The 25,515-nt window shown below is 37.8% G+C and overlaps 1 protein-coding gene across 1 annotated transcript in view; it reads left to right on the top strand.

Annotated features, from left to right (window-relative positions):
- The window catches only part of rab11fip4a (RAB11 family interacting protein 4 (class II) a), a 66,488-nt gene that overhangs the window by 6,270 nt on the left and 34,703 nt on the right, over nt 1-25,515 (top strand). Inside the window, exons 2-3 of the mRNA XM_048195536.1 lie at nt 3,217-3,304; nt 10,179-10,264. Of these exons, the coding sequence (XP_048051493.1) occupies nt 3,217-3,304; nt 10,179-10,264 (174 nt within the window). The remainder of the gene's footprint in view (nt 1-3,216; nt 3,305-10,178; nt 10,265-25,515) is intronic.

The raw sequence follows: 25,515 nt of genomic DNA, 5'->3' as shown, positions 1-25,515 counted from the left end.
TGATTGGTATGCATGAAGAGCACGAGGATGTTTCAGTGCAGAACGTGTGGTGAACATGTGTGCCTCTGCTCTCCTTCCCCTCCCACGGGCTGTGCTGTGCTGGCCTTGAAGAGCGCTTGCTAACATTGAGTCCTTGACACAACGCTCATTAACAACAGCACTAGTGACAAGATGTGAGGGTCAACAACATCTGACTGAGCTTTCATTTAATTGTTCATAGATGCTGAATGAAATGCAGAATTGAAAACAAAAAATGGTGCTTTACTCATCACGTATGCTGGCTGTAAGGATGAAGTTTGATGAAAGACTCTTGTTTTGATGCGCTCAGTGAGTTCAAAGAAACAAAGAGTTGGTAATGAGCCTGGAGCTATTCTGGACGTGGTGTGAATTTTTTATTTTTGCTGATGGAGCCAGTTTTAATAATGTGAACTGAACGTAACTGCTCCAAAAAACATCTTTAAAGGGTTGGTTCACCCAAAATTGAAACACAAATAAAGATGATTTTGATTTTTAATTAAATGATTTTTAATGAAATTTGAGGGATTTCTGTCATTTCCCACTCATTCCCCTAAAACCTTCAAAAAATTCATAAAAGCATCATAAATGTAATCCAAGTCTTTATATGTGAATAAAAGCCTAAATTAAATCTGTTCATCATACTGTATAAAGCGATCGTGTTTCTTTAGAAGACTTGGATTACACTGTTACATTCATATGGATGTCTTTATGAACAATTTTATGCGTGAATGTTCAGATGTAATGGACTTTCGATGGAGGGACAGAAACATATATTTAAAAAAATATCTTTATTTGTGTTTCGAAGATGAACAGAACATCTTATGGCTTTGCAACAGCATGAGGGTGAGTGATGACGGCATTTTTATTTTTGGGTGAACTCGTTGGGTTCAACTTCTTCATTCGACGCAGAAGAAAATGATTGAAACTCACGGAAGCATCACAATCTTTCTTTAGGAACTGCACAAACTGCTTCCACCGAAACGGCCATGCAAGTATCATACATTTAATGAGGTGATTTAAAAATAATAAGCTGATGGTTCTTTTCACGGTTTAATGACTCTTTTAATAGCTTCATTGCCTGTTTCCATTTCCGGCTTCATTCTGTCACTTTTCATTTTACTGTGAATGTGTGATTGTGTGTCTGTGTTTGTTAGATTAGTTGTGTTCCTGATTTAGTTAATAAAACTTGTGCACAGTACATATTTGGTTCTGATTCCCTGCCTGAAAATAAATGTCACTTAAATGATCGATCTTGTTACAAGCTCTAAGTGCTGTAAATGCTAAGAAAGAATTATTTTTCTGTGGCTGTGAAAAATGTCCTTTTCTTAGAATTAATAATCAATACTGAGTGTTCAGAGGACGAACCGATTGATTGTAATGTTAATGTAGCTACATCAGGTTAATCCAATTAACTGATCCAGATATTCATAATTAATCATAACAAGTTATTAATAATTATTAATATTTCCCTTTTGAGCTAATTTGCTAGAAAACCAAACTATTGAATGGTAGTGTACATGTGAATTGCATTCTTCTTGTAGGTCTCTCTGAATTACTTTCTCTCTCTGCCTGAGCTGAAGTAGTGGAGAAATTTGGGCCAAGTGATTTATTTAGCCCATGTGTGCTCCTCTGTGTGAATGCACCATCACACAGATGCATCACATCACCTGATTTCATGTCTTTCAGCTCTCTGTTAGAGCTATTGCACTAAACACCTCTATATCCGTGGCAGTGTGGTGAATGAGGTTTTAAGGAGAGAGCTGCAAGACTGAGAGGTTGTCAAGAACACTTCAGCTCCTCTTGGAGGTGAATATATTTAGAAAGGAGTGACGTTGTCAAGGAGCTGTGTGTGAGGTGTGAGTCACAGTTATGAGGATTTCTGTGTTACCATGGAACGTTTTCTCATAAACTTGAACAAGGCTGGCAGCCCTTAAGGGCAACTATCTCATAGGAATGAAAGATTACTAATGAGATCTCATTTATATCTCCCTCGCCATGAATACAACCAAGATAGCTGGCATGGTGTTGAACTATAAACAAACAAACCTTAATATCTCAGTTTCTTATGGATGTGAGATTGAAGATGTTTGCAAGAGAAAAAATACCTAGTAATTTCATATCACTATGAACATTTTCTTATCAAATTCTTCCAAGGCAAAATTATCTGAGCTATGCGTTTCACGTTCATTTGATAGCTTTAAACAGACTGTATGTTAACAATGGTCTGTTTGTTATCTTTAGGGAACATTTGAGACCGAGAACTATATTAAAGGTGCTAAAGAGGATCTTTTCGTCGACTGAGAAACCAAAGACTGTTAGTGAGTTTTTGAAATGAGCGCATGCGTAAGAATTTCGAGAGAACGCCTCCCAAAACTCGTGCACGAGTATTGGAACACGAGTGTTTACCACCGGCATTCGCTGTGTCGTGTTAGTGGATTCATTATGTCGGACTCACCGCAGGTAACTCATAATCTGCAGTTGTTACTCCTGTCTCCTGACAAAAACATTGCATGCAGCGCCTGTGGAGTGTGGAAAGTTACTGGAGCGCGCAGCTGCGCTCGTCTCTCACAAGGAACGTCACGGCAGTGATTGACAAGCCAGAGGGACAATCGTTTACGAGATGATCGTGTAAACGATTGGCTGATGTTTTTAAGGCCCTACCTCGTGCACAGATGATGTATATTAATATTATTCTTTTCAGTGCACCTAATAAATAGTCTTTTATCAGTTAGTAAAGACAGTTTCAAGTAATATTGCAAAAATTTATAAAACAAAACATCCTCTTTAGCACCTTTAAGTCTTCTAAGCCATGAAAAAGCAACTGCTGAGCAATACAGTATTCACTGTTATCAGACAATACAAACATGGTTTAAAAGATACAGCTACGCTTGACCAAGGTGTTTGAATGCAAATTGTCTATGGGTTGAGTAAGCGAGTCGTGTCGCGTGTCAGCAGAATGTCAGGATCAGTCTATTTCTCTTGGACAGCTGTCCATCACAAAGACTTGCTGACAGTGGGAGACGACACATCCTGACAGCAGCTGTTCGCAGCATCATCTGTGGGAGGTGAAGCTGACCACTGATAATACACACATCCTCTCATTTATTTATAGGAAGGTACCATCCTGTACTTGTGATCGCCCTCCTCATTAAGGTGACTTTGTGGTTACTGTTCTTACGACTGTCCTTTTTTTTTCAGGTGAAGAAGTTTGCCAAGTATCTGGATCCCAATGCTCATGGTAGAATTAACTTCAAAGATTTCTGTCATGGAGTGTTTGCAATCAAAGGTAAGAGGACGGTTCCCCTCGAGCAGTATTTCATGCCCATGCCCACGTTGATGAATCTCTTCTCATGAGATCAAAGGGTTTCATCATCAAATGATGAAATAAAGAGCTACACTGCAAAAATAATTTTCCTATTCAGTCTTGTTTTCCAGTAAGAATATCTAAACATGCTCAAAACTAGATACATTTAATTGAGAAGATAAACTGTAAAGTGAGAACACATATATTTTTTTTTTTAAGCGAGAGTCGAGAACTAATTTTATTGTCTTTACCTTTCCCCAGGGTTCATGAGGGAACTGTTGAGGGTTCGTTTGATGATGAAAAGTTACTAATTAATTAAATCATAACATTAAAACAAATAGATAAAAATAAAATATCATTTAAAGTCCCCTTGTAGTAAATAATTGTATCCCTTAAAACTTATCTTTGATCTGCAAAATGACATATTTTAATGTTTTTTCCTGTGAAAATGCGATCATGCCTTAAAATAGCTTGAATGTAACTCTACACCCTTGCCTCATTTATCCTCAAAAGTGAATCTATGAATATTATAATTGGCCCCGCCTCCACTCACTCACACCATCTCAGAGATCCACTCGGTCAACTTACTGAGGTAAACGCTGCACAGTGGTATCGCTTTTTACAACGTCGGACTCATAACGGTAATTAATATGACTGGCTTTTGTTTGACTACATTATCAAACAGCTAATAATGTGTTGCTAATGTTACACAAACCATGTTCCCATTCACGAGTCAGACAGCTGCCTTCTAACAATCAGTATCCGTAGAAACGCTTTGAACAACTCAGATTGTCAGTGGAGAAAGGCATATAGTTCATGATAACGTCGTAATATAGATTAAACACCCGCCATATTGCTAAATCTACTCGCTTTTTCATATCAACAGAAAAATATACAGGATAACCTTCTCTTAAGACTCCCTTGCTTCAAAGCAGTCATTGTAATGATATGCTAAAGCCTGCCGCATTGTTGACGTGATTGGTTACAAGGTGACGTCAGAAACACCAGCGATTTCAAACTGCTTTTTTGAAACTGTCTTTGGTTTACTGCAGTTTTAAACAGAAAATACTCAGCAATGGTGTTGACTTATGACTTAAGCCTTGTCTTAAAGGATTAGTCCACTTTTAAATACACTTTTCCTGATAAATTTACTCACCCCCATGTCATCCAAGATGTTCATGTCTTTCTTTCGTCAGTCGAAAAGAAATGAAGGTTTTTGAGGAAAACATTCCAGGATTATTCTCCTTACAGTGGATTTCAATGGCTACCAACAGGTTGAAGGTCAAAATTACAGTTTCAGTGCAGCTTCAAGGGCTTTAAACGATACCAGATGAGTAATAAGGGTCTTATCTAGCGAATCGATCGGTCATTTTCGAAAAAAATACAACCGTTTATGCTTTAATATCGCCTGGAACGTACTTTCCGCTTCCGCATTCTTCATAACGCTTACGCTGAATGTTCTACGCCTTCCCTATTCAAGTTACGGAAAGAACGCGGTGCCAGTTTCGTTTTTTTCCAGTAACTTGAATAGGGAAGGCGTAGGACATTCAGCGTAAGCGTTATGAAGAATGCGGAAGCGGAAAGTACGTTTAAGGCAATATTTTGTTTATAAAGCATAAACGGTTGTATTTTTTTCGAAAATGACCGATCGATTCGCTAGATAAGACCCTTATTACTCATCTGGTATCATTTAAAGCCCTTGAAGCTGCACTGAAACTGTAATTTTGACCTTCAACCTGTTGGTAGCCATTGAAATCCACTGTAAGGACAATAATCCTGGAATGTTTTCCTCAAAAACCTTCATTTCTTTTCGACTGACGAAAGAAAGACATGAACATCTTGGGTGACATGGGGGTGAGTAAATTTATCAGGAAAAGTGTATTTAAAAGTGGACTAATCCTTTAAAGCACATTAAAAACACCCCATGACATATAAATAACATTAAAAACTTGATTTTCACCACAGGGGGACTTTAAAAATGAAATTAAATAATTTTTAAAATACAAAACAATTAAAATACTGTCAAACATCAGTCAAAATAAATATAACACAATAAATATAATTTACTTGTTTAACTGTATGTTATGAGACCATTAACCAACTTCAGAGAAACATGAACATGCAAATGTGTTGTTAAATTATTGAAATATTAACTTAAAATCAAAAAAGTTTTGGAATCCCTGCTTTACCCCAATAAATAATGCAATGGAAACTAAATAATGTAATAGTTTTCTTTTCTCAAGTAAATGTATGTTATTTTAAAGTTATTTTTATTGGAAAACAAGACAAAAATACTGATTAAAAAGTATTTTTATACATACTATAGCTTTCTTTCAGCCCTAAATGCTCTGACATCAAATAAAGAGCACATCTCTTATGTTTAGTCACATGCAGCTGTTAAAGGGAAAATGTACCCAAAAATGAAAATTAGCCCATGATTTACTCACCCTCAAGCCATCCTAGGTGTGTATGACTATCTTCTTTCAGATGAGCACAGTCGGAGATATATTTAAAAATATCCTGCCTCTTCCAAGCTTTATAATGGTAATGAATGTGGGGCGTGTTTTGAAGCCCCCAAAAATGCATCTATCCATCATAACTAGAATCCATACGGCTTCAGGGGGTTAATAAAGGCCTTCTGAAGCAAAGCGATGGGTTTTTGTAAGAAAAATATCCATATTTAAAACTTTATTAAGTATAATAAACTAGTTTGCATGACGCAATGATGAACGTGGAAGCGCAGAGGAGAGAGCAAAACAAAACACCGGTCACAAATTAGAAATCTAAAACAAGTAATTTTAAAGAAAAATGTTGGAGGATTTTGATATAAGAGAATAGGAGCTTGAGTTTGCTGCCCAGCACTAAACCGAAAGAGGCGTCCAAACTTTCTTTCGATACTCCTACATCCTGCGTCACGGGTTACTCATTTGGCTCATTTGGTTACTCAAGTTGACTTGCGCAGTATGCGTACAGTCGTCTGGCGGAAGCTAGTTATTTTAGTTTATAAAGTTTTAAATATGGATATTTTTCTTACAAAACCCCATTGCCTCGTTTCAGAAGGCCTTTATTAACCCACTGGAGCCGTAATGATTATATTTATAATGGAAACATGCATTTTTGGGGGGCTTCAAAACATGCCCTCCGTTCACTGCCATTATAAAGCGTAAAGTTCAGCACGAAGTATGCCAAACTGAAACGGTCTCCAGAGATGAAGACTGAGTGCTAATCACTGTGTTCCTTTAGACAGAGACTGTCCGTGTTTCACCCTGACTTAAAAAGACCAAGTGGTGCATCGTTACAGAAATAAATGCAATTCTTATCTCCAGACAAGTACAGTTATTATCACTTTCTTTTTATTGAACAATTCATCTGAAGAATCCAAAAATCGATAAAGGTGCACATCAGCTCTGTGTTTTTAGCTTTCTACATTCACTTCTATGTCTAGAATTGTAAGGGATAATGAATAGCCTGAGTGAGCACAATCTGATTAGAGATCTCTGCTTCAATGCTGAACACTCTTGATCTGCCTAATTGAAAATAACCACATTTGAACAACAAATTTACGAGTATCCCTGGGTGTGCCTTTAATTAAAGTTTATCAGATTGAAATATTTTCCCATATAATGACAGCATAGTAATTCACTTGTTAGCGTGGGTTGTGCTTCTCAGTTAAAAGGTGGGGGGATGGTATTCCTGATTATAGTGTCAAGCCTCGCTATGGGATATTTTTTAGGGTTTCACAGACACAGTTACTGTGTAATCATGGTTCAGCAATCAAATTTCACATTATTTATAGCTGTTTTAGGACACTTATTGTCTTGTCTAGATGGGCACACTCGCTCTTCCCCTGTTTCACTGTCATTAAGAGCACAGTAAACAGGGTTACTTTTGTCAGCCTGGGACACTCGCGCTGCTTGGCAGACTTTTGAAGCCCAGATCTGCCAGCTGAATAGGCAGGACACCAGCAGGCACGGGGACCCGGGTACGACGTCTCTGTGCCAAACGGCTGAAGAGGGAGAAGTAAGCAGGCCAAATGGGCTTCAGGCCCAAAGACTTTGTCCCAGAGTGTTTAATGAGCCCCAGTGGTCTTCCCACTCACTCTTTCCCTAATGAATCCCCCACTGATCCCCAGCACGCACACCAAGTCTACAAAGCCAAAGCCTATGTTTGTCCTTTTGAGCTCCCATAGGAAACTTGCTGTATGGTGTACTTAAAAGATGTAGGGTTGTTTCAGCATTGGTCTGTCTTTGGCATCTGCTAAAACAGCCTATTGTGTACAGCTTCATATATTTATGTATTGCCCACAATATGTTCCCATTTGGGACATTCCCGAAGCCAAGTCGCGCTTTGGCCCACTTGAGATGTCACATAGAGCACCAAGACTTCATTGCACTTCATGCTATGTGACTATAAATGGATTCGAGGTCTGGGCTGTCTTACGCTGCGGCTCTCAGTACGTTATTTATTCATGGCATTTTACTTAGCCTGTTGTATTTCTGCAGATGGGTTCGTCTGTTTGTATGTGTGAGCAACAATATAAGAGAACAATTCCCATTTCCAACATAATATCTAATGTTGAACTTTCAGTTTTTATCAAAATGTGTATTTTGACATTTTTTTCTGGCTCTTGTAAGTGGAGCAAAGGAGGCCTAAATTTTACAGTGTGTATAGTTTAATAATTCAAGCCTGGTTTGAGAGAAGACACAAGATGTCGTCAAATAGGGATCTGCAATTTAAAGTGACAGAAGCTGAATTATACACAGCACAATGGCCGCAGTGTCTAAGTGAGAAAGCCACATTTCTTGAATTAGTCAGTGTACATCTGAGAAGCACCCATTCTCTAATGAAAAATATAATAGATACATGGGAATCCTTCTAAGTTAATGTGGTTATGGTGATGCAAACTTTCATAAAACACATTCAGAATTAAAGTAATAGTTCAATCAAAAATGATTTACTCACCCTCATGTCAGTCCAAACTTGTATGACATTATTTCTTTTATGGAATGTAAAATAAGATGTTTTGAAGAATGTTGGTAACCAAACAGTTTTTATTCCCATTCACAGAAAATACAATGCAAGTCAATGGGAACCGAAACTGTTTGGTTACCAACATTCTTCAAAATATCTTCTTTCGTATTCTGCAGAAAAGAAAGAAAGAAATGCATACAGGATTGGAATGACATGACGGTGAGTAAATGATTTTCATATTTGTGTGAACTATCCCTTTAAATGACGTGGATCTTACAGGAATGTACAGCATATCAGTGCAGAGTTTCATGTTTCTCGTATCATATGGACTTGCATTCAAATGCTACTGGTGCCATCTTGTGTTTCACTTATCGATTGTTTTTGAAAATCAAATCGATTAATTGTTGCAGTGTTCATCTTAATGATAGGTTGATTGACTAATATATACAGATCATTTCTATTTATTTGCTGAGTAACTGCCAATGTTAGCTTCACTTCCTGTCTCCTGAGATACCTTCATCTGATAAGTTTTTGAAGGCAGCATAGATGTATCCTTACAGTTATGGTCAAAAATAAAGATGGCATCTGAAAGGTGCGGTTAGTGGTCAGTTTTCCACTTTTGATGTTGTTTCTAGTGAGAAATTAGTATTGTAGTAATTTAATATTGCTTAGTTATCACCTAAAGCTTGCGCTATTTTGTTGTAGATCATTAAACTGTTATGCTGCCTCAGAAGTCTGTCCGAAATCAGTTTTGTGAGGTACCTTTGTGTTAAGTCATTGCCTGATAAGGCAACTGCCTAAGTTTCACCTTAAAGTGGATTTATTTTGTGATAATGACCAACTGACGGCACATTATCTCTTACTTATTTGTGCTTAATGAGACGTGTTTTCTCAGGACTACACTAGTAAAAAAAACCTTTACCAAAATCTATTTAAAATACATTTATTTCATACTGAGTTTACTTCAAATCTATTAACATATTTATTGACATATCACTTAAGACTTACTGATATAAATTTATAATTAAACTTTATTTGGACTATTTCTTTAGTGCACTGTGCACATTTCTTAATAGTATGCCTAAAAAGTGTTTTATCACTATTAGGATTATAAGGATTGTATGATCTCTGTATAATATCAGTCTTTAAATGCAAGATATTTAAAGTGTAACTAGTTCAATTTTAGCACAATCAGATATACTGAAGTATTTCTTTAGTTGGACCTCAGCACTACTTCCACACAATTAAAGTGCATTAAAGGGATAGTTCACCCAAAAATGAAAATTTGATGTTTATCTGCTTACCCCCAGAGCATCCAAGATGTAGGTGACTTTGTTTCTTCAGTAGAACACAAATGATGATTTTTAACTCCAACCGTTGCCGTCTGTCAGTCAAATAATGCTAGTGGATGGGAACTTCTACTATAAGAGTAAATAAAACTTGCATAGACAAGTCCAAATTAAACCCTGCGGGTCGTGACGACACATTGATGTCCTAAGACACAAAACGATCGGTTTGTGTGAGAAACCGAACAGTATTTATATCAATTTTTACCTCTAAAACACCACTATGTCCAACTGCATTCATCACTCGATTCGTTTGGCCTGATCGCGCTCTGACAACGGCAGTGATGTCTAGCACTCATTGAAGTATATGCGCAAGACATCACTGCCGCTGTCAGAGCGTGATCAGAAAGTTCAAAATTAGTTGTTCCAATTTAGCAGACTTTAAGTATATCAGTTTATTATACCAAAAGTACAATTGCAGAGTGTTTTTATTTAGCACATAAATATGTAAAAGTATACTTAGCACAAAATAAATCTATTTCAAATACATTTTGGTATATATTTTTCACTATTATAACGTTTTTTTCTTTGTGATTCAGGCTGTGAGGAGATTCTGAAAACTGCACTTGGGACCCCCAACATTGGAGCACAGCCATACCAGACAGACAATGGCTACTACTATCAGGTGGGCAGATTTCTAAGTGTTTGGCTACTTGATGTTTTTTTTTCCCCCATATGACATGCCCAATTAGACTGTTGGCCCCCAGAAAACAAGACACTGGGTCCGCTCAACTGAAAACACTGCTTATTTGTCATTGTGCACATGCACCTAATTGCACCCCATTGGATTAGTGGTCATTGACCATATCAATACGGTCTCCAAACTACTAAAAGTCTAAAAGTTGTCTATAGAGATGATTATATAGTTTAAAAGTTCTTGTGTATGTCTTAGCACAGAGATTTTTCTCTAGTGGAAACAACAAGATGGAGAGAAAAAAGGGGGTTTTGTGTCTGACTGGTATTTTGAGTTTTGCCCTATTTGTGGAAAGAATTGATGACATGTATTTTAAAGCTGTCTCGGTGACGGTCGGCTTGAAACAGGCTAATAATTTTATTGCACAGGTTTCGGTTCACTTTACTGTTAGACATGCACTCCTGCTTGTTCTTATTGTGTTCATTTGCACCATATTGAGGCAGTCAACCCAACAGCAAGCCAGAAACTTCTGTTGGCACTGTGACTAGACGCATTAGGACACTTAACGGGGAGAAGCATTGTTCTCTGATATAACAAGGAACGACCTTCCTTTCGTCTGCCTCACTAGAGCAGATTCAGTGTTTGGCTTGTGTGAACTTGATGGATGAGAGTAAGTGGAGCCAAAACACCCCCCCATCATGTCAGCTCTCAGTCACACATACACAGCAATCCATACTGCCACTGTTTCACAGGCTGCTGCTTGAGTTACCGTTTAAGCCTTGTAAAACATAACCTGATACGGGACGTTTTAATGGCTGCTGTCAACATGCTGTATATGACTCAATGGAGCTGTCAGTCAAACAGCCAGAGTGCAGGGGATTCCTGACATCCATAGACACATACTGTATACAAGACATGTATTAATATGCAAATAATTATTATTACACACTTTGTTTTTCTTTTAAAGACCTCATGATATCAAAATATGCTTGTCTTTTGGCTGTGAGGTCATCTTTTTTTTCTAATGTGCTCTTAGAGGTCTTCCTGTTTTCTGTTGTACAGCTGTTTGATATTTAGCAGAATGGAGGGTTATTTGTCATTTACACTTTTTTAAAATGATACATTTGTTCAGAGGTAAATGTACAAATCTGGCAACTCGTTTTCACTGCTATTACTCAATTTATAGATTTTCTCTTTACAGTCAATATCAGTTAATTCAGTTTGTACAACAATATCACATAGTAAGCATACAAGCTGTTTCTAATATTGGAGCTGGTTACTGCAACAGTGTTGGTATCATCACTAGGTGGCAGTGTTTGGAAAGATATGAAATGCATTTAGCTCAAAACAACAATTGAAACAGCATTCATAAGAAATACAGCAACTTTGGAGATAATATTAAATATGTAAATATGTAAGTGCAAGGATTAGTGTTTTTCATTTTGGTAAAAAAAAGGCATTATGCAGATTTATTACATTTGACACACCGGTCTAACACCATTCGTATCGTCCTCCACCAGTTGTTATCCAAAATAGCGTATTTGTTAATACAATAATGCATGATAATTTTGAGTGTTTTTATCAGTCAAACAAAGCACTTCAGAGTGAAGCTGGATCATTGTGTCCCTGTGGATATGAAACACTGCAGCAGTGAACAGACCTCCTCCACACTCTAAAAAAGACACATTCAATCACACTAGGAATGTAATGATGAGCTTTGTAACCAAACTCATTCATTTTAAGACACTAATTACAAAGTAATTACATAGTAATACCCAGATGAAAATGTTGAGGAATATGAAGAGAAAAGGAGAGAAATATGAATCATTCTAGAAGTCGGTGGCTAATTATGTTGCTAAAACAAGTGCCTGTTTGAGCCATTCACTGAGCAGCATGTTTTAGTAAATTATTCATTTAATTTGCTCTCTTCTGCGAGAGCTAACTATCCTTTTACAACAGTTACAGGAAATGTTCTCAATATTTGTTTCCATTCAAATGGAAAAAAGGGTGGTGCAGGTATTAGGAGTATTTCCATGATACCTCCTGCGCTATTTGCACTTCTTTCTTTTTTTAAATTGTGAGATGGCTGTTGTGTGAGGATATGCAAATGAAGTCTGTGTCATCTACTGCATTGCCCTTTGCTTTTTCTGTGCTCTGCTGCAAACGGTTCTATTAGCACTTCAAATGAACACTGGACTGAAGCTTTGCATTGATCTTCTTTATTTCTCTCCCTCTCTTCCCCTGCCTGCCCCTTTCCTGCAAAAAAATTGAAATGTTAATTTCCTCTGATGATTAAACTGACACCATAAGATAGAATATATGTGAATGGCATGATTATTTCCATGTCATGAACATATTTTCTTATTGTACCAGCATGCACCTTTCACTAATATTGTGCCATTTCTGTATCAGACATGTCCTTACTGGTCATCTGTCAGGTAGCACAGTTTTCTGATCAAAGTAGTGTAGTGTTGTGGTTGCTGTCACAAATCAACACTGTCATTCCAACACAATGCTTTTTTAACATACTATCAACATACTATTCACAATGTTTGATGAATCCAAGTCTTCACAGTGCGTGTATTTCATTATATGTATTCCCAGTACACACGCAGCATGTCTTAGAGATTAAGGCTACAGACAGCTTGATCAGATTGACCAAGCATATTATGTCTCATGTACAGGACCTGATTGAGAACAGTTAATGACTTACTTGATCTGTTAATGCTACTTATGTGAATTCTATATCCTTCACTGACACACAAACATGCTCCTCACTGACACTTTTTTTCTCTTTGGTGACTAAGTACACAAAAGTATGATAAGACTATTAGTGGAAAAATGTTGTTTGGGGTGAAAATGACAGTGAAAAGTAAGCCACAGTTGATTATTAATTAAATAATTAATTAAAATGTAATTCAATAAATCACACAGTAGATATTGATGTGATGTGATTTGATTTTCACACTTTGTTTAGAAATATACTTTAAAGGTCCCGTTTTTCGTGGTTTTTTGAAGCTTTGATTGTGTTTATAGTGTGCAATATAACATGTGTTCATGTTTCGCGTGTAAAAAAACAGTATTTTTCACATAATTTACTTATCTGTATACCGCTGTTTCCACTGTCATAAAAACGGGCTGATGACTTCCTTGTTCTATGAAGTCCCTCCTTCAGAAATACGTAACGAGTTCTGATTGTGCCAGCGGTTCCTGTGTTGTGATTCGACAGCAGTTTAGCGCATCTTGCCCGGAAAGGTCACGCCTCTTACCATAACGTGGAGATGCACGCGCTCAGTGTTATTGTAAACATGTCTTTAATTTTACCCTATCAATTTGAGCCGGAATCAGACCCGGTGATTGGACTGCGGGATGAAAATAACAGCGTTTCGACGACATGGCGACAAACACACTCTACAAACGCAACTCTTGTGTATTCCTGTGGGCGGAGGTTAGTCAAAAAACTGTTTTAGTGACGTCATTAAAGAAGGAAGTAGAGGGATGTAGTCCAAATAAATAAATAAAATATTTCGCTTGGCATTGAACTTTGAGCTTTAAAATTTTACAGATTTTATTTATACTCTAACAACAACATTACACACTAACTAAAGTTTGAAACATGGGATCACGAAGAACGGGACCTTTAAAAATATTATTTAAGATTGAAAATCTGGCCCTGTGGGCATTTAAAATTTTGAAAAAAGAGGAAAAGTTAAAGTTACCCAGGCACTTTTAATGTTGCTTTCATATAACAGAAAGACAAAAAAGTGCAATGTCTTAGTTTTAATAAAATCACCCTCTGAGACAAAACATTCCTGTTGACAAGATCCAAACCCGAAGCTCATATTGTAGTTGTGGATGTGGAGCTGTGATTTGCCTGGGGTCATGTGCATGTACGTGTACGTGTATGTATTGTTGTGCTCGGTACAGATCACTTGTGATTGGAGTTTGAACTCGGAGATGTTTCTTCTGAGTGACTGCTGCTGAATGATAGTTGAGTCAGAGCACTAATGAGCCTGTCACATTGATTACACTGATGGATAACCACAGAGAGAGAGAGAGAGAGAGAGAGAGAGAGAGGCTAGAAGAGCATGTGGTGAGGCGATTATCCCTTGTGTGCTCCTTGTTCTAGAGATATTATTAATATTATATTATTAAACTCTCTTTTGTTGTTGACTTCTAAGGAATTCAAAGTACAATTTTTACTTTCTATTCTCATGGTCTTGTAGTCTCAGCTTTCTGCCTGTAATATTTGTGTCTGTACACATTGTCTTGTCATACATTTTATTACTGTAAAAGGGAGGTGACTCTTTGGTTTGACTCAGTTGAATAGATAGAGAAGAGACTTTGCTGCTGGTAATTCAGAAAGTCTAGACGGAATGTCATTGGGTGTCATTGAGACAGAGAGATTGTAGGGTTCAGTGGTGGACAGAGCAGAAAAATGCTCTGTCTCTGTGCAGTATTCATCAATTCTGCTCTATATCTATGTCCACACCAGACAGAGATGTCAAATAATGGATTACACTGTAGGTACTACTGAAGACTTTGTGATGGGCTTTCAATTTGGACTTTTTGTGTTAAAATGTATTAGCAACATGCTAAAACATGTTAGGATCAAGTTAGCAATGTGTTAAAACATGCTATGATCCTGTTAACAAGAAGTGAAAACATGCTAGCAATGTGTTAAAACTTTCTAGCAACATACTTAAACATGCTAAGTTCATGCTAGAAATGTTGCTAAACATGTTATCAATGTGATAAAATGTGCTAGCAAAATGCTAAAAGATGCTTGCAACCAGATATTGGAACGGTCAAAGCTGGTCTGTGAACATTCGAGAGCAAGTTGACAGAGCGTTTGTAACCTTATTTAGATGCATGAATATTCAATATCTACAATAGTCTTCAGCAGATGATTTTGCTAAACTAACACAATAAAACAAGATGAAAGTGTCAGCTAACACGACATTAAAAAGCTACAATGGTAAAAGTAAAAATATTACCATAGTAAAAAGTACCATAGTAAAAATCTGTAATATTGAGTTAATACATATTAACACACAACATTCTCACTTGTGAAAGGTTATCCCAATTTTTGGGGGAAATTAAATCTCGGCGGTTTCACAACCAGAAGCTGCGCAATGTTGTGGCATCATTGATTCTTACTGTGAGTGACGACACGATGGCGGGACAGTTGAATGTGGGCGGTTGAATGTGGCATCTACGTATACATGTCTATGCTTGCAACATGCTAAAACATGCTAGAAAAATACTAAAACATGCTAGGATCATGGTAGCAAAATGTAAATGAATGATAAAACATGTTAGCAAGTTAGCAACATGTTAAATCATGCTAGAAAAATGCTGAAGCATACTAGAAACATGTAAACAAAATGTTATGTCATGCAAGCAGCTAAATAAAATGGTAACAATGAGCTAAAACATGCCAGCAACATGACAAGGTTTCAGACAAGGCTTTGTCAAACCAACGTAAAAGTTTGTCCCAACGAACTTTACTAGTTTAAAGGTGCCCTTGATTCAAAAATTGAATTTATCTTGGCATAGTTGAATAACAAGAGTTCAGTACATGGAAATGACATACAGTGAGTCTCAAACTCCATTGTTTTCTCCTTCTTATATAAATCTCATTTGTTTAAAAGACCTCCGAAGAACAGGCGAATCTCAACATAACACAGACTGTTACGTAACAGTCAGGATCATTAATATGTACGCCCCCAATATTTGCATATGCCAGCCCATGTTCAAGGCATTAGACAAGAGCAGCCAGTATTAATGTCTGGATCTGTGCACAGCGAATCATCAGACTAGGTAAGCAAGCAAGGACAATAGCGAAAAATGGCAGATGGAGCAATAATAACTGACATGATTCATGATATCATGATATTTTTAGTGATATTTGTAAATTGTGTTTCTAAATGTTTCGTTAGCATGTTGCTAATGTACTGTTAGATGTGGTTAAAGCTACCATCGTTTCTTACTGTATTCACGGAGACAAGAGCCGTCGCTATTTTCATTTTTAAACACTTGCAGTCTGTATAATGCATAAACACAACTTCATTCTTTGTAAATCTCTCCAACAGTGTGTAATGTTAGTTTTAGCCACAGAGCACTATCAAACTCATTCAGAATCAAATGTAAACATCCAAATAAACACTGTTCTTACGCGATTAGACATGCTGCATGGCGAACACTTTGTAAAGATCCATTTTGATGGTTATATTAGCTGTGTGAACTTTGTTTATGCTGTTTAAGGCAAGCGCGAGCTCCGTGGGCGGAGAGTGCGAGCAATTAAAGGGGCCACAGCATGAATCGGCTCATTTCTAATGATGCCCCAAAATAGGCAGTTAAAAAAATGAATTAAAAAAAATCTATGGGGTATTTTGAGCTGAAACTTCACAGACAAATTCAGGGGACACCTTAGACTTATATTACATCTTGTAAAAAAAAGTTCTAGGGCACCTTTAAAATGTAATTTCTTCCTGTGATGGCGAAGCTGAATTTTACTCCAAGCTTCAGTGTGAGTAATCTGTTGTCAGATGTGACTGTGTCAAAGTGTTCATATTGCAGAAATAAACAATTCTAAAAAAATCATCATGCAGTTAACTAAAGTTATATATTCATTCATGTTCAGAACATTTCAAGCAAAAAGATAATCATGTGCATCTTACTAGTACTATCTTAAAAGCAACTTACTGGCCCCATAAATTACATGTTTCTATACAGACACTATTAAATTTGAACCTCTCCTGGGAAATATTCATTGGACTAATTTGCCAAATATGCACAACTTGCAAACACATGTTGTTTACTTTTGTGAATGTGTCTAACTGTGTTACTATATGGATTAAATATTTTGACTGTTGCGATTCCAATCGGACTTATGACCTGAATCATCAAGCACTGTTCGTTGTTGGCCAGAGGAGAACCGGCCCCCCCCAACTGAGCCTGGTTTCTCCTTTTTTGTCACCTGTTAGAGTTTGGGTTCCTTGCTGATGTCGCCTTTTGGCTTGCTTAGTTGGGGACACTTGATATTCAACAATGTTTTTGATCTGCCTGTATTGACACCATTGTATGCGAACTGAACTGAGCTGGACGATGACACCACTGTTTTCTTTAGTGCTGATATATAGATAAATTAACTAAATTAATAACTATTGATTTTTACAAAGGAATTAATCAATACTGAACATACTTAAGCTGGACAATGACACCATTTTCTTCTAGAGCTGCTGTGCAGCCAAAATTATTTGCTAGTTATCACTGTAAAGCTGCTTTGACACAATCTGCATTGTAAAAAGCGCTATAGAAATAAAGGTGACATGACTACATCTTTGTAGTATCATCTGTCTATCAGTATGTGCTTATCTGCGCAGCACCACAAATAAAACATCATCATAAGGTCCAATGTCTGTATCATACAGATGATTTATGAAGCAGGTTTGTGCTTAAGCAGGTGGGGATTCAAGTTGTTGGTATTTTAAGCACAGACGCATGTTGAAATGAGATGCACCGCAACACTCTATGATGAAGATGTTTCAGTGTGAGTAAAAAGCCCCCGGCTTTCATGCACCACATCACTCCCTTCATCCCTGCAACACTGCTCTATGTGACATTGAATTTCATAGGCCAGTGCCTGCTACCTGTGAGCCTAGAGGAGAGAAGGGGGCTGAACAGATTTATATGGTAGAATAGATTTTTTTTGTAGCCATTATTGCGCGTTAATAGGTTCTTTGATAAATACATTTGTTATAATGATCTTACATTTATCAATGTTTTTTTTTTTTTTTTTACAAAATGGATGCACTGATAAATGTAGGATCATTATCTTAAGGGAATAGTTCACCCAAAAACCCTCATGTTGTTCCAAACCTGTATGCATTTCTATTTTCTGTGGAACACAAAAGACAAATATAGCTGCAAGCAGCGATGGCGGGCCCAAGCCCGGTTGCACTGCCAACCCGGTGGCTTCAGGGCAGCTGTGCACAGTGGGCAATATGCATGTAAAACCTCCCTGAACTATCGTTTATGCAACAGTCTTATGCTCCAAAAGCATGCTTTCATTAAATTTCAATATGTGTGGTATAAAAATTGGGTCAATTATATTTTCTATCACCTAAGCCAACCCCTACTCCTAAAGGCCCTGGTATACTTCAAACGAAGTTCTTTTTCGTTCTTCGTTTAGGAGTAAAACAAAGTTCGAAATGTGTGAGCTCTTACCTCGACGAACTCAAACACACAAAATGAGTCAAGGACGCGTCCCACACGAGTGAAGGCAGAGCCTCAGCACACACCTCCTATTACGTTATCACTGTCACTGACCAATGGTAGTACGAAGGTGTTTTGCAGCTGGAGCGAACTTTTCCTGAACGTTTGCTTTGGCAAGCCGTTTCGAACTTCCAAAAAGAACGCAAAACGAACTTCATTTTGGCCTGATTTTGTTCGAAATGACGTCACATCAGTTCGTTCTTTGATTTTGTTTGAAGTATACCGGGGTCTTAAACCTACCCATCACAGAAACATGTAACCATCACTAGATTTAAATAAAAACATATTTTGGCTGATTTATAAGCCTTTTAAAATAGTGAGGACCAGTCAAATGTCCTCACTAGTGGGTTGTGAAAGTATTCCACAAAATAAGTGAGGACATTTGGTCCTCACAAGTATAGTCAAAACAAGTACAGAGAGGGACACAGACAGAGACCCTCACACACACACACACACACACACACACACACTCTCACGCACACACAGAAAGAGTCAGACTGAGGAGTGAGGAGGGGGTGAGGGGGAGGGGGGTGCCACAGAGAGAGGGAGAGAGAGGGTGAAAAAATCCACATTCAAACCAAAATATCGGACTTTCTGTTGGTCAGAGCTAATGACTGTAAATTAGAAAGTTGTCCGGCTTAATGAGAACAATGTGTCTACTGAGTTTGGTGATTGTAGGTTAAACTAACCCCCCCACTTTTTTCAAAAAGTGGCGCTATAGAGGCCCTCCTTCCTGTCCATTTCTGAGGCTTTGCCCATGTCTACTGGATGACAATCCTGACATATGAGTCGAGTTTCATGCAATTTGAAGCAAGTCTCAAACCCATCCAAGTTTGATCTGTTGCTATGGCAACAGTGTTTGAAAAATATTAAAAATCATTTTACAGGTCTTCATTTTTTATATCTTGACATTATTCTAATGAAGTTTGAAGCAAATTGGGTAAAAATTTGAGGGTGATCTTAAAGCATTTTGAAAGTAACATACTTCCTGCTGCCAGTTGATGGCGCTATAACTTTGACTCACAATAGTCACATCCATGTGATCGGCTTCCTACAATGAGCACACAGCTGAAGTTTCATAAACATCAATCAATGTTTGCAGAGGTTATAACACATTTCCTGTTTCCCTTTTCTCGCCATAAATTCGTTGCCTCACCACAAGCAAACTGTTCAAGATATCAAAAATCCACTCGCAAATTTACATCCTCAATGTCTTGACTTAATTCTGACCAAGTTTGGTGGTGACCGGATTAATCGCCTAGGAGGAGTATCAAATTCCAGAGCGTGCATTTTTCAAACAACCCATAATAGCTGACTTCCTGTTGAGCTGGTGTATAACTTAGAGCATGAAAGTTGTTTGGCCCGATGAGGTCTATATGTGTACCGAGTTTCATACTAATACATGCAAGCGTGTTTGATATATGGACCAAGTTTTCGGACACCATTCAAGGGGGCGCTGTCGAGCCCCCCTGCCATGCCCGGGTCCCATCCTTTGTGGCAACCTAATGGCCGCAGATTCCAATGTGTGTGCCAATTTTCTAAAGTTTTTGAGCACGGTAAGGCCCCCAAAAAGCCCTGGATGATGGAAAAAAAATAATTCTCCTTAGAAAAACAAAAGGGCCCTGCGCCTGAGTGGCTTGGGCCCTAATAAATGTGTGTGTGTGTGTGTTTACCATATAAAAGGAAAAACATACAGGATTGGAATGACATGATGTAACTTTGATATAAAACAAAATATGAAAGATAGATGAAGTGCTGGCAATACAAAAAAGATGTGTTCTGTCAATGCTGCCTGTGCAGAGAGGGAGTGATTGCATGTCATGTTTGTGCCAAATAAAAGGACATCAAAATTTTTTTGGGCAAAACAGCCTCTATTTTTGACATTGTTATTTGGTCCAGGGTCAGATTATAAAGGCAACCAATTTCTGGATGATGTTGTGCAGTACTACTACCCACTGAGTCCAATCGCTGCCATCATGCTTTCAACATCCTCTACTCTCCTCTCTCTGTCTGGGTTGGTGTGAGCAGCCAAGTTCTTCTGAGTGCATGCATTGTCACAACTGAATGAATAATAAAAAAAAGACATTATACGTTAAGTACGATCTTTCTTACCAAGTAGCCAACTGTCACGGACAGTGTGAGCTCGAGGTTGCCTGACATTACTATCATTAGATAAAATGTCAGCATGTTGGTCGGAGCCTTGTGCACAGCAAGAATTGGGCATTTTTCACAGTAAAACTTGAATATGAGCTCTTTACACTATAGCTTTTATTTTTAAATTTTCATTTTTTATTTTAATTTTAGTTTAATATTAGTCTTAATCCATTATTTTTATATAGCTTTATTTTTAAGTTTTAGTTGTAAAACTAATTTTAGTACTTAAACCTATTTATTTCAGTAAGTTGCAAAGGCAACATTTCTATTTTAGTTTTCATCAAACATTTTGATTTTATTTTATATCAGCTTTATTTCAATGACCAAAAAGATTTTAATAGATTTAGTTTTATTTTTAGTTTAACAATAACAACATTATAATCAAAACACTGAAATGTATTAATATTACCATGAATAGACTTAAAGGGGTGAGGGGGTATCACACACAGTTTCTGCCAATCTCATGTAAATCTTGAGTACCTATAGAGTAGTAGTGCATCCTTCATATCGCCGAAAAGTCTTTAGTTTTATCATATTTATAAAAGATACATACACATACCGAGTCTTTCCGAAAACAGCCGAGCGCCTGGCGTGTCATGTGAGCGGAGATAGAGTGACGAGCTGTCACGAGCACGCTCAGATTTTGTGTAGAGATGCAAGCTATCAATGGTCAGCTAAACAGATGTATTTAAACACACAATACACCATCGCATAATCCCTGGATAACTTCTGAATCACTATAATGAATATAGCGTAGTGAATGATGAATAATGAATTTATGAATTCACTACGTTCGTGTTGTTTACATTATATGCACTTAGGCGCTTATTGCCCACAAAACAGACATTTGAAGCAGTTTTACTCACCGCCTGCGGTTCTGACTCATGACCGGGATCATTACGCTGTGACCGCTCCATCTTTCATTTTTAAACGATCTGTAAATCCAGCGTAGAACTGTGCCTTATTAAACCATAAGCACTGATCCTGAGGGCTCAAGCAGCCACAGAAAAACACAAAATATTCTCTATTCATTTTAACCAATAAAAAAGTAATTGCAACTATCAGTTTTTATGGTTATTTTAATAACAAATATCGAGAGTACATCAATGTAATTCCGGGAGAAGTGTCCGTGCAAGGAATTCCGACCATTCTGACGTCACACGGGCCCATACTGGAAAAAAACACCCTGAAGTTTGTGAGGATTTGGAAGAGTATTTTTGGCACAGAAATACTCTGTCATATGTCCAACTCGTGTTTTAAAACTTTGGCCATGTTTAGCATGAGAATCCAACTCTTTAACAGTGTAAATAAGAAATAATTATGAAATAATTATTAATATCCCTGATGGAAAAAACCCACTTAACCCAGCCTAAGGAGCTTTGGTGACACTAGGTGGTCTTAGCTGGTTTAAGATTGCCTCTCAACCACATCAAGTTGTTAGCTGGTTTAGCAGAGTGGCCAAGTGCCCAAAACCCTGTTAAAACCAGCTAGACTTGGCTGGGGAGCCAGCTAAGACCAGCAAATCAGCTAAGGCTGATTGATTGATTTATTCCAACAGGCATGACAAGAAAACAAACTGTGGTCTACACAAACTGTTTATCTGCATTGCAAATTAACTCTTGTTTAATGTAGTCTTGGTTGTATTTTCTTATACTTGGTTTCTTTGCATGATTGTATGGTTGGTTGTATACCTGTAACCCATTTATACCTTGCAGTCCACCGACTGAGACCCCTGGTTTTGGCTTATAGAGGAATGCAGTCATTTGTATGCACACTGTGCCCAAACTGCCAAGCCTGTGTTCACTGTGTTCCCTCCTGCTTTTCTGTCTGCTTCTTACACTTGCTCTCTCGCTTTGTCTTCTTTTCATTTTCTAATCCACTCTGTGTTACACTAGTAGGTGTCTGAGCGTTTGAAGTTTCGGTTGAGCATCTTAATCTTTAGGACTGCTGACATTTGTATGTTTTTTTTTTTTCTTCAGCTGATGTTTAATTTTCTGTTGTCCAGTATGTGTATGTTGTGTGATTCCTTGTGCCTTTTGGCTCATTGGGTTTGCTTGTGGCCTCCCTCTTATTATCTTTCCCACTTTCACCTCGTCTTTCCTCACATTCCAGCAGTCCTCCTAATCTACCAGCTGCCAATCACAATAAGGATGGGAAAGAGAAAAGAGAAAGTTAGAAGTGATAAAAGCTGTGCTCATATGCTTATCTATTTAAATTGAAGCCTGAAGCAATCACTTCCACATTACAGGGCAGTTTCAGTTAACAGCCAAAATGTTTTCTGTCTTATATCAATCCTAGGTCTTACTACTCACTGATACACTCCTTATTTATTTCCTCTCTTCAGTATTATGGCTGTTGCTTGCAAGCTTCACTATTGTTATTAGATTAAACAAACCCTTAGTGCCAAGTATTAATGTTCTATATAGTAAGCAACCACATAACAGCAAATTAGAGCCCTAACAACCACCCAGAATATCTTAGCAACCAGATAGCAGATGTTTAAAACATCTAGAACACCTTAGCAACACTGGAAATCATCCAGAACATCCTAGCAACCAGGCTTAATTTGTCAAAAAAAAACAAACACTCTGAACACCTTAGCAACTGCATAGTAACGCCCTGGCAACCACCCAGAAGTATAGCAACCAGATAGTATTTGTCAAAAAACACTTCTGAACACCTAAGCAACTGCATAGTAACGCCCTGGCAACCATCCAGAAATATAGCAATCAGATAGCATTTGTCAAAAAACACTCTGAACACCTTAGCAACTGCATAGTAACGCCCTGGCAACCATCCAAAAATATAGCAATCAGATAGTATTTGTCAAAAAACACTCTGAACACCTAAGCAACTGCATAGTAACGCCCTGGCAACCACCCAGAAGTATAGCAACCAGATAGTATTTGTCAAAAAACACTCTGAACACCTTAGCAACTGCATAGTAATGCCCTTGTAACCACCCAGAAGTATACAAACAAGATAGCATTTGTCGAAAAGCACTCTGAACACCTAAGCAACTGCATAGTAACGCCCTGGCAACCATCCAGAAATATAGCAACCAGATAGCATTTGTCAAAAAACACTCTGAACACCTTAGCAACTGCATAGTAACGCCCTGGCAACCATCCAGAAATATAGCAACCAGATAGCATTTGTCAAAAAACACTCTGAACACCTTAGCAACTGCATAGTAACGCCCTGGCAACCATCCAGAAATATAGCAACCAGATAGCATTTGTCAAAAAGCACTCTGAACACCTTAGCAACTGCATAGTAACGCCCTGGCAACCACTCACAACATCATGGCAACAACATTTCCACAGTCAAGCACCATTCACATTTTCTTCTAAAACTCTAGCTGTTTATAGAGTAATAATGGTCCAACATTATTGTTCATGTTCAAATTGTGAGAAAATGATGCAATTGCAACTGTGTTTCCTTTGAGACCTGACAACAGGAAGCAGGTGGAGATCAACCACACCTGACTGAAATAACAACTCTCTCTTTACACAGTAACCTGCAATCCGGGTAAAACAGTACAAACATGTCTGAAATAGAATGGCTTTGGCTGTGTAAACAGCATCAGGAGCCGAGCACCAGTTTGTGATAGAGCTGTGTGAACATATTTTTATCTGCAGCCAACACCCTCCTGATCTGAAAGCATCCCTCCCTCTCCCTCTCTCTCTTTCTTCCATCTTCTCAACTATAGCTCAGACTGTATGTCAATCCCTGCAGCATCACAGAGATCATGTGTACTGTATTTTGAGATGGTTTGAAGAGGGGTTTGCAGCTCTGACAGAGAGCTAAGGACGTTAGAGGTAAGAGGGTTGGATCGAGCTGCTGGACCAAAACTAACTGCCAGTGCTGCTGCACTGAGCTCATGGGAATCATGGGAAAGTGGGGCATCACTGATACACAGTGGAGTGTTAGAACGGAGGAGGATTGCTTTCTTTCTCTCTCACTCACACACACAAACACACAGATTCAAAATCTCATGCACCTACATAAATATGCATCTCAAACTTCACACATATGCGCTTTCAAACAGAGCACAGCATATGTGAGACTTCTCACTTGCAGCTGTGGAAGTGTGAATGTACACATGTAAATGTTCACCATTGATTAGATTTTTTATTTCATCTGTCTTTGCCTCTAGCAAGAGCTCATTGCTGCTGTGAATTTATGGGAGGTGTTAATTAAGGAAGCTCTTAAGATATGCCAATAAATCAGTTATAAGACCACTCTAGTTATGGAAGTGAACTGGAAGTTAATTTTCTGCTGTTATCATTAATTTATTTGTCAGACTACTTGCTATCGTTAAATAATGTCACCATATGCTTAAAATGAAAATTCTGTCATCATTTACTGACTTTCATGTTGTTCCAAACCTTGTATGACTTTCTTTCTTCTGTGCATAAAAGTAGATATTTTGACAAATGTCTCAGTGTTTTCCGTCCATATAATGCAGGTCAATGGGCACCAAAACTGTTTGATTACCAACATTTATCAGAATATCTTCTTTTATGTTCCAGAAAGTCATACAGGTTTGGAGCAACATGAAGGTGATTAAATGATGATAGAATTTTTAAAGATTTTTGTGTGAACTATCACTTAAATCCTAGGTTAACATTAATCACTTGAAAAGTGTAAAACATGGATCAAGAGAGTCCAAGACCTTGGTTAACCATCTTAAATGACCAATTGGTAGGCTTCGTATAAAGTAAATTTTTGAATCTTGTTTTGTGCCATTTCTCTGTCTAGTCAATTTTGACAAAAGAGAATAACTCTTTGAATAATTTTCTTTT

The sequence above is a fragment of the Megalobrama amblycephala genome, linkage group LG1, assembly GCF_018812025.1.
Source record: "Megalobrama amblycephala isolate DHTTF-2021 linkage group LG1, ASM1881202v1, whole genome shotgun sequence".
Classification (NCBI taxonomy): domain Eukaryota; kingdom Metazoa; phylum Chordata; class Actinopteri; order Cypriniformes; family Xenocyprididae; genus Megalobrama; species Megalobrama amblycephala.
This window is presented reverse-complemented; position numbering and strand designations above follow the sequence as displayed.